This window comes from Hyposmocoma kahamanoa, unplaced genomic scaffold (assembly GCF_003589595.1).
Source record: "Hyposmocoma kahamanoa isolate Upper Pololo Valley unplaced genomic scaffold, ASM358959v1 190, whole genome shotgun sequence".
NCBI classification, from domain to species: Eukaryota; Metazoa; Arthropoda; class Insecta; order Lepidoptera; family Cosmopterigidae; genus Hyposmocoma; species Hyposmocoma kahamanoa.
The window spans coordinates 4,332,348-4,344,822 of record NW_020653718.1 but is presented as its reverse complement, the minus strand read 5'-3'; the positions used below and the strand labels follow the sequence as shown (position 1 = coordinate 4,344,822).

Genomic DNA, 12,475 nt, shown 5'->3' with positions numbered 1-12,475 from the left:
ATTTTAAACGATGTGAGACCACATTACCCGCAGCAGACTATCAAGAAGCAAGCAAAACCATCAATTACGGGCAGTGGTCCTAAACAAGCGTTTTTGTCGGTCAATATTCATAATTGGATGACTCTGGCCGCTCTCCCGGCGATTACTTCGCACCCTCGCCATCGTAGGGAAATCAGGGCTGGAAAACATTTTAATCAATTTATAATATTATAATGCATGCAAAAGGCTTTAAGGGAATATTTAATATCGTCATCCTTGTTGGGTCTAATCAAATTGTGAACTAAAAGTGAAGAAAGAAGACGTGTATCGTCACCAACCCGCATTGCACCGTGGCGGATCACAGGCCCCTATGACTTAAGAGGATTTAGGCTATAGCCTAAACCCTCTACTTGAAGGAGATCGGCGCCCAATGAAACCTATAATGGTTGGATCAGAATTAATAATGATAACTTAGTTTCTTTAATACTTCCCATAACAACAACTAAGCACGTATTTTGTCTTTAAATTAAGCAGTTCCTCTTTCAGTACATTTTTATGATACCAAGTGACAAGTGAGTCTGGTGGTAAGCGACACTCCTGTCCATAACAGTTGCAGTGCCATTCAGTACTTTGAATCACAAAGATCTGAGGGGCACTGCCACTACGCCCGTCACTCTGAGACATAAGTTGACAAGTCTAACAGTAGTTCAAAACTGAAACGCAGAAATGCTCACATTTACTGCTCGGCGGCAGAAATACGTAAGGTAGCAGTAATTCTATGGACGAACTCTTCCACAAGGAGCTCAAGTGCTCTACAAAACGTTTTGTCTTTGAACAATTGATGTACATTGACATGGCATAATTAAAAATTACAATACACATCAACACACAACTACGAATACATTTTAGAGATTAAATAAATGAAAATAATAATATGTCCATACGTTGCTTACCCCTGCATTGACCGCTACCCGCATGCGCTTGCGCAACAATTATGACAACTCGCACGCCGACCATTTGTACCATTCCGCACCCCATACCGTACCACAACTGTTTAAAGCTGAGTTGGACGCTTTGCAATTTATGTTTTTTTTACAACAACATAACATAGCCCCGCACTAGGGAAACCCTACGTCGCGGGTGCCATGGACACACACAAACACAACCACAAATTACAACCAAACTCACGAGTGAAATAAATGTAGGCCATACAAATATTTCTTCCAGCCCGGGAATCGAACCTGGGACCTCTGCGTGGCAGTCCGGCATGGTAACCGTTCGGCCACAGAGGCAGTTTTCAAAGATTCCTACGCCATCTTTTGTAAAAATAATAATTTAGAAGTAGTTGGCAGTTGTAGAATGCGCTAGTAATAACTTCAAAAACATTAAAAAATGATGTATTCTAGTACTGTTCTTTAGTAAAAAAAAGCATTATTATTAGAAATTTAATGTCAAAGTCAAAGTCAACTTGAAAATGTCAATTTTAAGCTACTGCTCGTTCACTACGCTGACCTGCCTGAGGAGAACGAGCAAGACGCGCTAGGGATTGGTTTTTTCAAATAAACTTTAATGCTATGCTATGAATACACTTTGAATCATAATTGTGTGGAATCTAGACTCATGTTGTCTTTCCATACTTCTTTATCCAACACATAAGTACTCTTCTATTTATATAATATGACTTTTCAATTAAAATACTTTTAATGTAAGTTTTAAACTTTGGAAATGATAATTTATAATTATTCTCTGGAATCTTATTATAAAAACGTATACAGTTTCCCATTACATAATCGCTTACCTTAGTTAAACGAAATCGTGGTACCATGAGTTTGGACTTAGTTCTAAGGTTAATATTATGGATATCTTCTTTATTATTGAAATTATGTATATTTTTACGGGCATACAAAATAAATACTGTGATGCCAGAGTCATGATACCAGTCTTAACGTAACGTAACGTAAACTTTTCTCTGAGAGAAATCCGAGAGCCTAGCCGGTACACAGAACGAATGGCTCGTTTTTGCAACACAAATATGGTTCGTATGTCTGCCGCTTAACCCCATTTGAGAATCCCGTAGGACATTATACTATGGAAGTAACTAAAGTTAACTAGTTTAGCAGTAGCAACATCGGTAATCTCACGTATTCTACGGACTGCGTATGCAGCAGAGCTTAATCTGCTGGCTAAGGAAGATATATGTGGAAACCATTGAAGTTTACTATCTAAGGTCACTCCCAAAAAGACAGCTTTATTAACAAGGTCTAACTTTTCTTCATTTATTTCTATGCATAGACTATTTTACATTAGGTAGTTCAAATTGAACACACTTTGTCTTCTTGGCATTGAGCACTAAATTGTTACCATTAAGCCAATAAACTACCTTTGAGAGGGTGTCGTTAATATTGTAATGGTTAACGTCATGTTGGTTTGTTTTAAAAATCAAGGATGTGTCGTCAGCAAACAACACTATTTCGCAATCGTCCTTAACAAAGAATGGCAGATCATTAATATAAATCAGAAATAAGAAAGGTCCAAGTATTGAGCCCTACGGAACACCCATTTTTACTGGAGAACCCAAAGAAGTCACACCATTTATGTCTACTTTCTGAACTCTACCGTTAAGATTTGACGAGACACGTTCCAACGCCTTGCCATTAACTCCGTAATATTCCAGCTTCCTAACAAGAGTAATATGATCCACACAATCAAATGCCTTTGAGAGTCACAGAAAACCCCAATAACGTTCTGGGACCTTCAAATACCCAAGCATCAAATATATGTTTTAGTAGCGCTACCGCCGCATCGCTAGTCGATCTACCATTAGTAAACCCATATTAATCACTATGAAAAATGTGATTCCTACCGAAATAAGACAGTAATTGAGTCAACATAACCTTTTCGATATTTTACTTAAAGCTGGTAGAATTGAAATAGGCCTATAGTTGCTAGGATCAACTTTCCTACCGCTTTTGAATAAAGGAATAACCTTACTGTATTTCATCAAATCGGGAAAAATACCTTCGTCAACGCACCTATTGCATGCATTAGCTAAGTGTGGGGAAATTAGATATATTAATGAGTCTATAACTTTGGCCGATATGCCTCAGAGATCTTCAGTTTTTTAACATGTATAGATTTAAAAGCTTTAATGATGTCTTGTGAATTAACATGATGAAAATTAAATACACTGCCACAAACATTTTTCTTTAGGAGATCAATAGCAAGAGAAGGAGAGGAATTTAATGATTCTGTAGTGTTTACGGCGATTTCCGGAAAGAACGATTCAAAAGCTTGGGCTACCTCACCTTTAAATTTTATAACTTTGCCGTCTAATTCTAGAACTACATATGTCTCTTTCATGTTGTTTAACCCTGTCTGACTCTTTATTTATTGTGCTCCAAGTAGTTTTATATTTATTTTTCGTAGTGAAAATCAAATTGTAAGAATATGTGGTAAAGCGGTTTCAGTGTCACAAGCTTCAAACTCAATTCAAACCGTCAATTTGCAGAAAATACGTAGGGCACTCAATAAGTTTTGAGATGCTCGAAATTTAAAAATGGAACGCACCCGTATTATATGTTTTTAAAAAGCAAATTTATTTAAAAATAGATCACCAAAAGCAATTTAGCTAAATTTAAAAAAAAATGACATTGTTAGTCATTTTACTACAACGCTTCCCGCGCTTTTTCTTTACAATAATGGATCTTAACCGTGAACATTTGCGTGCTATGATCTTCTATGATTTTAAATATGGTTTAACTGAACAATTGAGTTTGAAACGTTTGCAGTCAGCATTAGAGGACTTTGCTCCTTTTCGTGCAACAGTTTTTAGGTGGTTTAAGGAATTTAAAAGAGGCAAAACTAACCTTGAAGATGACCTAAGAGGCGGACGCCCGGAAACAGCAGTTACTGCAGAAAATGTGTGGACATCTGAAATGTTGGTGCGAGAAGACCCACGAATCACGTACACGAACATTGAGAAGATCCTAGGCATTAGTTCGGGAAGCGTCAATACTATCCTGCATCAACATCTTGGAGTGAGGAAGCTTTGTTGTCGATGGATCTTACGATTGCTCTCCGGTGCTGAAAAACAGGCTCGAGTGGATTGGTGCCGAGAAATGCTTATACTTGTCGAAAACGGGACATCGAGACGTGTTTCAGAAATCGTTACTGGTGATGAAACATGGATCTATCAATATGATCCAGAAAGCAAGAAGCAGTCGTCGGTGTGGGTCTTCGCAGAGGGACAATTACCGACAAAGTTGCAAAGAACTCGAAACATCGGCAAAAAAATGGTAGCTAGTTTTTTTTCTCGGAGCGGACATTTGTCGACGACAATGTTAGAAAATAGTCTGTCAGTAGTCGGTCTGTTAATTCAGAATGGTACACAACAGTAGCATTGCCAAAAGTTTTCCAAGCTGTGCGGGAGAGGAGAGCAAAGACCGGGGTATCATGCTACATCACGATAACGCCTCTTCACATACGTCCCTCAGAACAAAGGCGTTTATTGAGGAATCTGATATAGAAACCTTAAATCACCCGCCGTACAGCCCTGACTTGGCTCCCTGAGATTTCTTTTTGTTCCCAACAGTGAAGGATAAAATCAAAGGAAATTTTTTTTTGAGTGTCGAAGAAGCAGTAGCTGCCTACGAAATGGCAATTTCAATGCTGACGGATCAAGACTGGAAAAGTGTTTTCAGAGTTGGTTTAGACGAATGAAACTTTGTGTAGATAATGATGGAGAGTATTTTGAAAAAATGTAAAATAAATTATATTAATATGTTTGATATTTTTTCTTTATCTCAAAACTTATTGAGTGACCTACGTATTCGCCTACTATTCATCGTCCCTCGTCTTGGTTCTAGTATATTCATCCTCGGTCACAAATGCCAAGCAATAAAACTCTATCATTCTCGTAACTTACAGCCGGGTAGGGTTAAAGTGCTTAATTTGTTACCATCTGATCGGTCACAGTGGTCGCGGAACGGATTGAAAGCCCGCTGCTGTCAACAAACTGGCCTTTTAGTTAGTGTAGGGTACAGGAAATAATCGACGATGACGATGTACAGATTATTGTGCAGTTTATTAGGTACGTTACCATTTTTAGCGAGTCAATGGATTCGCTAATTTGATTGCTACGACATTTACGCGGATTTGATTTGACCACTAAATGACCGAAATGGAAATGATTGAGATGAAATGACTCATAATCAAATGTTAGTTACGCGTAATTGCACTATCCCCTAGGCTACAGACTTCCAAATGAAAATTTAACAAATGGTTGTTTAGTTACTCTGTAAACTTTTATTTTAAAAATACTTGAAATTCTGTAACGATGAAAACAGTTAGTCAGTTTAGTGATTATCTCTTATTCTGGACCACAAGACAAAGCCACCCCTTCCGAATCTCCGGCCACTAGTTATAGATCTTCGACTATGAGAAGTATAACAGATCCAACGCGGTCACATGTGGATGGCGTGCGCGGGCGCGGCCGCAATTAATAACAATCACCTCCATCATCGTTCGTTACACGGTCGCACTAAACTAATCTATTGCTTCATAAGTTGTAAAATACTTGCGACTGTTGAGGGTAGCCAATTTAATTTTCGATTTATCGTTTATATGATTTAATTTAGTTTTTTGGGAACTAGAGAGAAAGCTCGTCTATCATAACTCGTTGTTTAAAAGTTTAATTAAGTTTCGTTGAACATATTAATTATACGCGTTCATAAATTGAGCTCTTAATATGCTATTCCATAATAGTAATGTGTAATCGCAGTTGCTCTTTTGAAATAACTTTTAATTTCTATTCACTAAAATGTAAAATCCCGTATTTTCTTAATTTAAAAAAAATCATTTCTTTACTTCAAATCGGACCAGACTTTTTGGAGAATTGATAAAATAAATTAAGAAAAATATGTAAAGTACAGAACAAAACTAATAAGTCACATCGAACTACGTCGTTTTCCATTTCCTTTTTCATATTTGTCGTATACTCATTTGTCATATTTGATAGTAACAAAATGGAGCAATTGACTGGCGCATGGCGTCACGTTCAATATTTTTAAATTTCAGTTTCTCGAAAATGTTATTTTTCGGATTTCGTCTGTTTATTATTGAGGATGTCATTTATGTCCCCTTTACTAACTTAAGAACATAATAACTTCTTTAAATTTTCACGAAAATTATTTCATGTTCTATGTTGAGATGTAAATAACAATACATTACGTTAAATTGAACGTTCCTAAGATTCGAATAATATCATCTCGGTACACTGATGCCACCCAACTAATAAAAGAAGTCTCAAGTACCCACGAGCTGCGGAGAATGCGGTGATTCAATTAGATTGTGACCCCTCGGCGGGGTTAACTGGCAATTGGGCCTCTAGCCACCGCCACTGCCACCGACGTCATCGGCTGCGACTGTCGACAGGCGCAAGCGCTGCTTATTGGGACAACGAGGGAACAATACCTCCGCGCTTAACCTTTTGTTGGGTCTGCGGCGTAGTAAGCGTACGACGTGTTGCAACATCTAGATGAATTCAACTTATTTTACGTAACTTGGTGTGCAAATGTCAATTATGAAAAAAAAAATTATACAATGGAGAAGTAACTAATAACAATGTTATTTGTTTGCGAACTTTCTATACAGTTATTTAGTTGTGATTAACATTTAATTAACAAAATAATATATTAAAATATACGTATACAACAAAATTAGATTTAATTTAGGGACGCGCGGTGGGCTATCATGCCTAGGAGGCAGCAGTGTTTCTCGTTTGAATAACTATTCCTTTTCTTTGGAGCAAAGTAGCTGCCTACTGATCGTCGAAAAATGTATTCAGAGCTACCAATTCTGAGGAATCAGCAGCTTGTATTGACGGCCGCTGCCTTTATGTAGTAAAAAGAAAGAAGCAAACGAATACGAATTTGAGGGTGTTCAGATGATCGTTTCCGATTATCTTATTCTTTCTATAATATTGGCAATTACTATTAATTATAAGGAGCACTTGTTCTGTTCTACAACTGAACAAAGATGAAAAATCCAATCTGATTTTGATCATCATCATAGGTTGCACTGCCGAGTCAATCTTCTTAAAAGAAAGTTTAGACTATACTCCGCCACGCTGCTAGCTCAATCGCCGGCTGGGACTTTGCACATTTCCGAGGGTCTTACCTTTTTCGACATGCAGATTTCATCATGATGTTTGCCTTTACTGTTACAGCCTGTATATACGGGGCATATTCGCGCAGAAGACGAACATTCCACAAACACATTTACGTTTGTATCGAGTGATCTTACAAAAATCTGCGATACACCTAAGGATGTTGCCTAAAGAATGCGCTAATTTGTTACATGATAGGATATACTTCATTGTAATCAAGGGTTTGAAGTCTTGAGACTTGAGAGACTTGAAGAATATTGGCAAATCAGAAAATGCTTCGTAACTTGATCCCTTGGCATTTTACTCTCGAAGTCCACGAGTCAAAACCCACAACACTTAAAGCACAAAAAATGTTGCGCAATCGCATTATTTGGTCCATTTCACCGGCTGGCCGTCGCAATGGCGCGTAATTACTCTTAAACGCTGTACGGAAAATATCAAGTTTCTTTCTCTTGTCCCGAGTACAAATATTTAAGAAAATAGACGAAATTTGATACAGTAGTGAAGCGATATTATAATTACAGCAAACAATGCTTATCAGATGATCTGTTCGAGTGCTTGTTCTTGCATGAGTCTTGTTTACGGTGTAATGCACTTACGTGCAAAAAATTAGGACAATAGAGAGCAACAAGATCTGCTATGCAAAATAAAATGGAATAAAAACATTTGGAAGCAAAAGGACGCAGATAAGCGATTTTATCCTAGCTATAATTAAAATCCATCTAGAAGCAAGTTTATAACAGTTACACATATTATGAAAAAGTGAAAGTTGTGTCATATCAGGAACTTAAGAAAGAACAGAGGTAGTTAGTTACACCGACAAGAGCTTAATCGCCAATTTACATAAAACCAACCCAACTTATTAATAGTATACTGACATAGAGTCGCTATATCAAACAATTTTGCTGATTATTTTAATTTAAACTATTTTGTCGGTTCTAAATCGTGTATATATTGTTTTTTCAAACATAACAGTCTGTTTCTTAACAGGTTCCATGGTCATGTCGAACATTAAACTACCCTATATATACGTGGGGCGCACTATAAGTTTCCGGAATGAATAAGAAAAAATACTGTAAATGGTCAGAAATGAATTTAGTGTTTCTCAGAATATTCTCCGTTAGCGTTAATGTACTTTTTCATACGAATGAACCAACTCTGAAAACATTTATGCCACTCTTCCGTGACAATCTCTGAAACATATTTTTCATACACTTCGACAGCCTCATCAGCTGATGACAATCGTTGACCGCGTAACTGGTTCTTAATTTTTGGAAATAAATAAAAGTTACAAGGTGCCAGGTCGGGACTGTACGCGAAATGGCTCATAAGGTCAACGTTGTTCACTTCAAAAATTCATTTGTCGTGCAGTCATCGTGGTGCAAGATGATACGACGTTTACGGTTATTTGTACGGAGTGTGTCAATAACTTCCGGCAAACAAATGGTCGTGTACCAATTACTATTCACTGTACAACGATTCTCCAAAGCAACAATAAGCACGTGTCCAGTTTTATGAAAAAAAGAAGCAATCATCCGCTTGACACTTTACACGCGCGCCGTTTTGGTTAGCTTCGGCTCATCTCGAAAGAGCCATACGCTCGATTGCCGCTTTGTTTTGAGATCGTAACTATAAATCCATATTTCGTTACCTGTTACTATGTCCCACACCAAATTCGACGCCCCTTTGTTGAATCTGGTAAGCATAGCATTGCACCAAGTGACGCGATCCGTTTTTTGAGCCTCAGTCAAATTGTGTGGGACCCACCGAGAGCACAGCTTTTTCACACCCAAATGTTTGTGTAGTATTGATTGTATTTGACTCATGTCTATGCCTGAAGATGCCCGAATCTCATGGTATGTCACATGCCTGTCTGATCATACGGCGCACAGCATTGATGTCCCGGCGACCATAATGAAATTCGTCACTGAGATTCACACAACCGCGTTTGAATTCTGCAAACCAGCTATAAATAGTCGTCTTGAAGGGTGCTTCATCGCCAAAAGCAGTTTAAAGCCGAGCGAAGCTCCACTGAGCCGTTAAGTTACGCTTAAAGTCGTAGAAAATCATACTACGAAAATTTTCACGAGTTAAATCCATGGTGATGTAGACAACCTATTTCCAAAATGACGCCACAATGTGAAAACAAGTGACAGTCAGATGAAACAAACTGTATTCTACAGCCAAAGAGTTCCATTTTCAAATGTTGTAATTACTTTTTAAATATTGTTTATGTAAGTGGCCAGTTCTGGAAACTTATAGTGCGCCCTATGTAATACCAAATGACGGGACGAACAAGTCGTGCGCCTGGTGATAAGCGACACGCCTATCCATAACAGTTGCAGTGCCATTTAGAGCTTTAAATGGCAAAAATCTTTGGGGCACTACCACTGAACCCCTCATCCAGAGACATAAGTTGATGAGTCCCATAACCCTATACTATATATATATACTAACTGCCTCCGTGGCCGAACGGTTACCATGCCGGACTGCCACGCAGAAGTCTCAGGTTCGATTCCCGGGTCGGGAGAAATATTTGTCTGGCCTACATTTATTTCTCTCGTGAGTATGGGTGTAATTTGAGGTTGTCTATGTGTGTGTCCATGGCACCTGCGACACAGGATTTCCCTAGTGCGGGGCTATGTTGAGTGTGTGCGTTATTTATTATTATTTATTACTATAGTTCCAAAACATATTCGCACCCTTGATTTAATAAGGCTACATCTGCAAATGACAACCTTTTTTGACAAACAACCAGTCCCGGGGTCACACTATACTTGCTTTTGGGCTCTTTCGGGTTCCGTTGCAACTTTAAACCGACCCCAGTATTAGATGCTACAAACCCCTTTTCAGAAGAAAAGCTTATATTATATTCTACGAACGAAATTAGTTGGCAACTTTTTATTATTTAAATTTATAAATTTTTATTGAATGCACTAACAAAAGTACATGCCTGAGTACATTTCAATTTATTGCCGCATTGGTGCAAAAGTTATGGGATGCCTTAAAACAATTTTGACAACGTATATGAACACTCCACTCCACGGATGTGTTGTATCAACTTTTCCTTGATAATATTCTCATATCTGTTTTAAGTCGTATGTACATCTTCACCAAATGTGTGCATGAACGATAAAGGGCTGTGTTAACACAGACAGGTTGTAGTCATGAAACAACTATGAAGAATTTTATTCGAACCTCAGAAAGTTTAAAATACTGTCAGTCATCATCTTGCACGCATCCACTACTGGACACAGGCCTCCCTTTGAGCACGTCAACTCTCCCGGTTCTGTGCCGTCCGCATCCTGCAGCTGCGGGCCACCTTTCTCAAGTCGTCCGTCCATGTTTGCCGTGTATATAATAGTGTATACGTTGAAAATTACTGAAAAGCTACAGGAAACGCTAATAATGGTACACCTTGGTTCAGCGGTCCACTGCCTAGTATGATTCCGGTAGCACCACACGAGTTCTGGTCAAAGCTCCAGAATTAATTTCGTTACTCTGGCATTCAATCGTACAGGGAATTTTCTACTTTGAGACCAGATAATCATTGTGATTGTGTGGCACTTTAAAAAATCCTTTCAACTATTATTATACGTTTTTTAATAAGTTTTAATAATGAAAATATACAAGTAAGCTGTAGTAAACAATGATGCCTGACTTTCTCAAACTCATATCTTATAAAGAGTGATTTTCAGGAGATGGCAAAACTTTATATTTATTTTAAATTTCTTCCCAATGGGGTTTATTTGGTTGCATTACTTTAAGAATAAGTAAAAGCCTGTGTGTGAAATCAGCTTGCAAAAATTGTATAGGTATCTAATCCAATTTTTGCATTTCAGAGTTTGAGAAAGTGAGGCGACGATAAATGATTTTAATTACGTTGTGCCAATTTTGAAAATACTTATTTCGAAATAACGCCTTTATCGTTTTTCCTACCAAACATAAATTAGTCATATTCAGCAAGCCAAATGGCACGTAAGGCTGGTGCCACGTACATTACTTTAAAAAATTACTTCACTAATGACGTCACCATAAAGTGAGTGGAGTGCGCGAAATGTAGACTTCATCAAGCTGTAAACAGCACCAATAACTAATACCTACATGAGACTGAAAATCGTATCGGTTGAGGATAAATCTTTCTCGAGGAGATTAATATCTTGAGCAAACTGCGCAATTAACACCAAATAAGATAAATATCGCTCTCATTAGGCGAAGCCGATACAAATGGTATCGCTGTCCGGTACTAGGGATGTACTCTAGTTCATTTCAATTAGAATTGATTTAAAATCGTAATAGAGGTCTAGCAGGTTCACGCGCATGGTTATTTAAACAAAAAAATGTACAGAAACTGAAACTTAACTCTTTCTTTTACGAAGTTATATGAATTTTAAAAGTGACATTCGTTTATAAATTTAAAACTTATTTTTAAGAACAGCGTAGGTACCTACTAGCTTTTGTTGGAACTAAGTCAAAACAAGAACAACGACTCACGATTAGAATTATTTATTAGATAACCGTTTTCATTATTTGTAAGTCAGTTGTTTAGCTGATTATCATGAGTAAACAATAATAAAAAGTACTCTTTAAACTATTCTCGTTTGTATCCATGTCTAGTGCATAGAAGTCACTTACATTTATTCGCCGGAATATCTAATATCTCGTCAATAAAAAATGTAATGTATTTATCCATTTAACATTTTACCAGACTCATGAAAATTATCGTCCTCGGCTCTCGTTAACTTTATAGTTTTCAAACAAATTATTCGCAACACTATCGACGAAATATGGATTCTCAAAAAAATCGATCAAATCTTACGTCTCTAATATGAATGGTATCGAAAAGTACTGTGCGCGGACGCAGCGGCGCGTTTGATCCGATCGCGGCTTTGAACTCGCCGCTGCGTGGTCAGTGGTCAGTGTCCAGGCCCACAAAAAATATCGTAAATATTATTTGTTACCACATCTCTTGAATCAGGAAGACGAGGAAAACTTACAAGAAAATTAGAAACTTTACGGTAGCGTATCTTACATCACAATATTACTAGGGTAGTAATGACCAAAGGGGTTGTAAACTGTAGAATATATTATGTACTTATATCTAATGAATTAGAATATAAATTAAAGCGTTGGAAATTACTCGGGTGACTAGATTCCATTAATTGTAGTTTTGACGTATAACGAACCGACCCAATAAAAAGAAAACGACTACAGAGAAGACCGATTCTTTTTACATTTAACCTCTCTCTTCTTCATTATGATATATATAAATAGAGTTGATGTCAAGCACTCAGTCAAATAAAGAACGTAATTTTCATCCAATTCCGAATC

At 37.5% G+C, this 12,475-nt stretch overlaps 1 protein-coding gene across 1 annotated transcript; it reads left to right on the top strand.

The window, feature by feature from the left end:
• Positions 1 to 3,677: 3,677 nt before the first annotated feature.
• On the top strand, positions 3,678 to 4,376 carry LOC113226337 (histone-lysine N-methyltransferase SETMAR-like). The gene has a single exon (XM_026458923.1). It carries the CDS (start codon positions 3,678 to 3,680, stop codon positions 4,374 to 4,376), a length of 699 nt encoding a protein of 232 aa, XP_026314708.1.
• Positions 4,377 to 12,475: the final 8,099 nt, after the last annotated feature.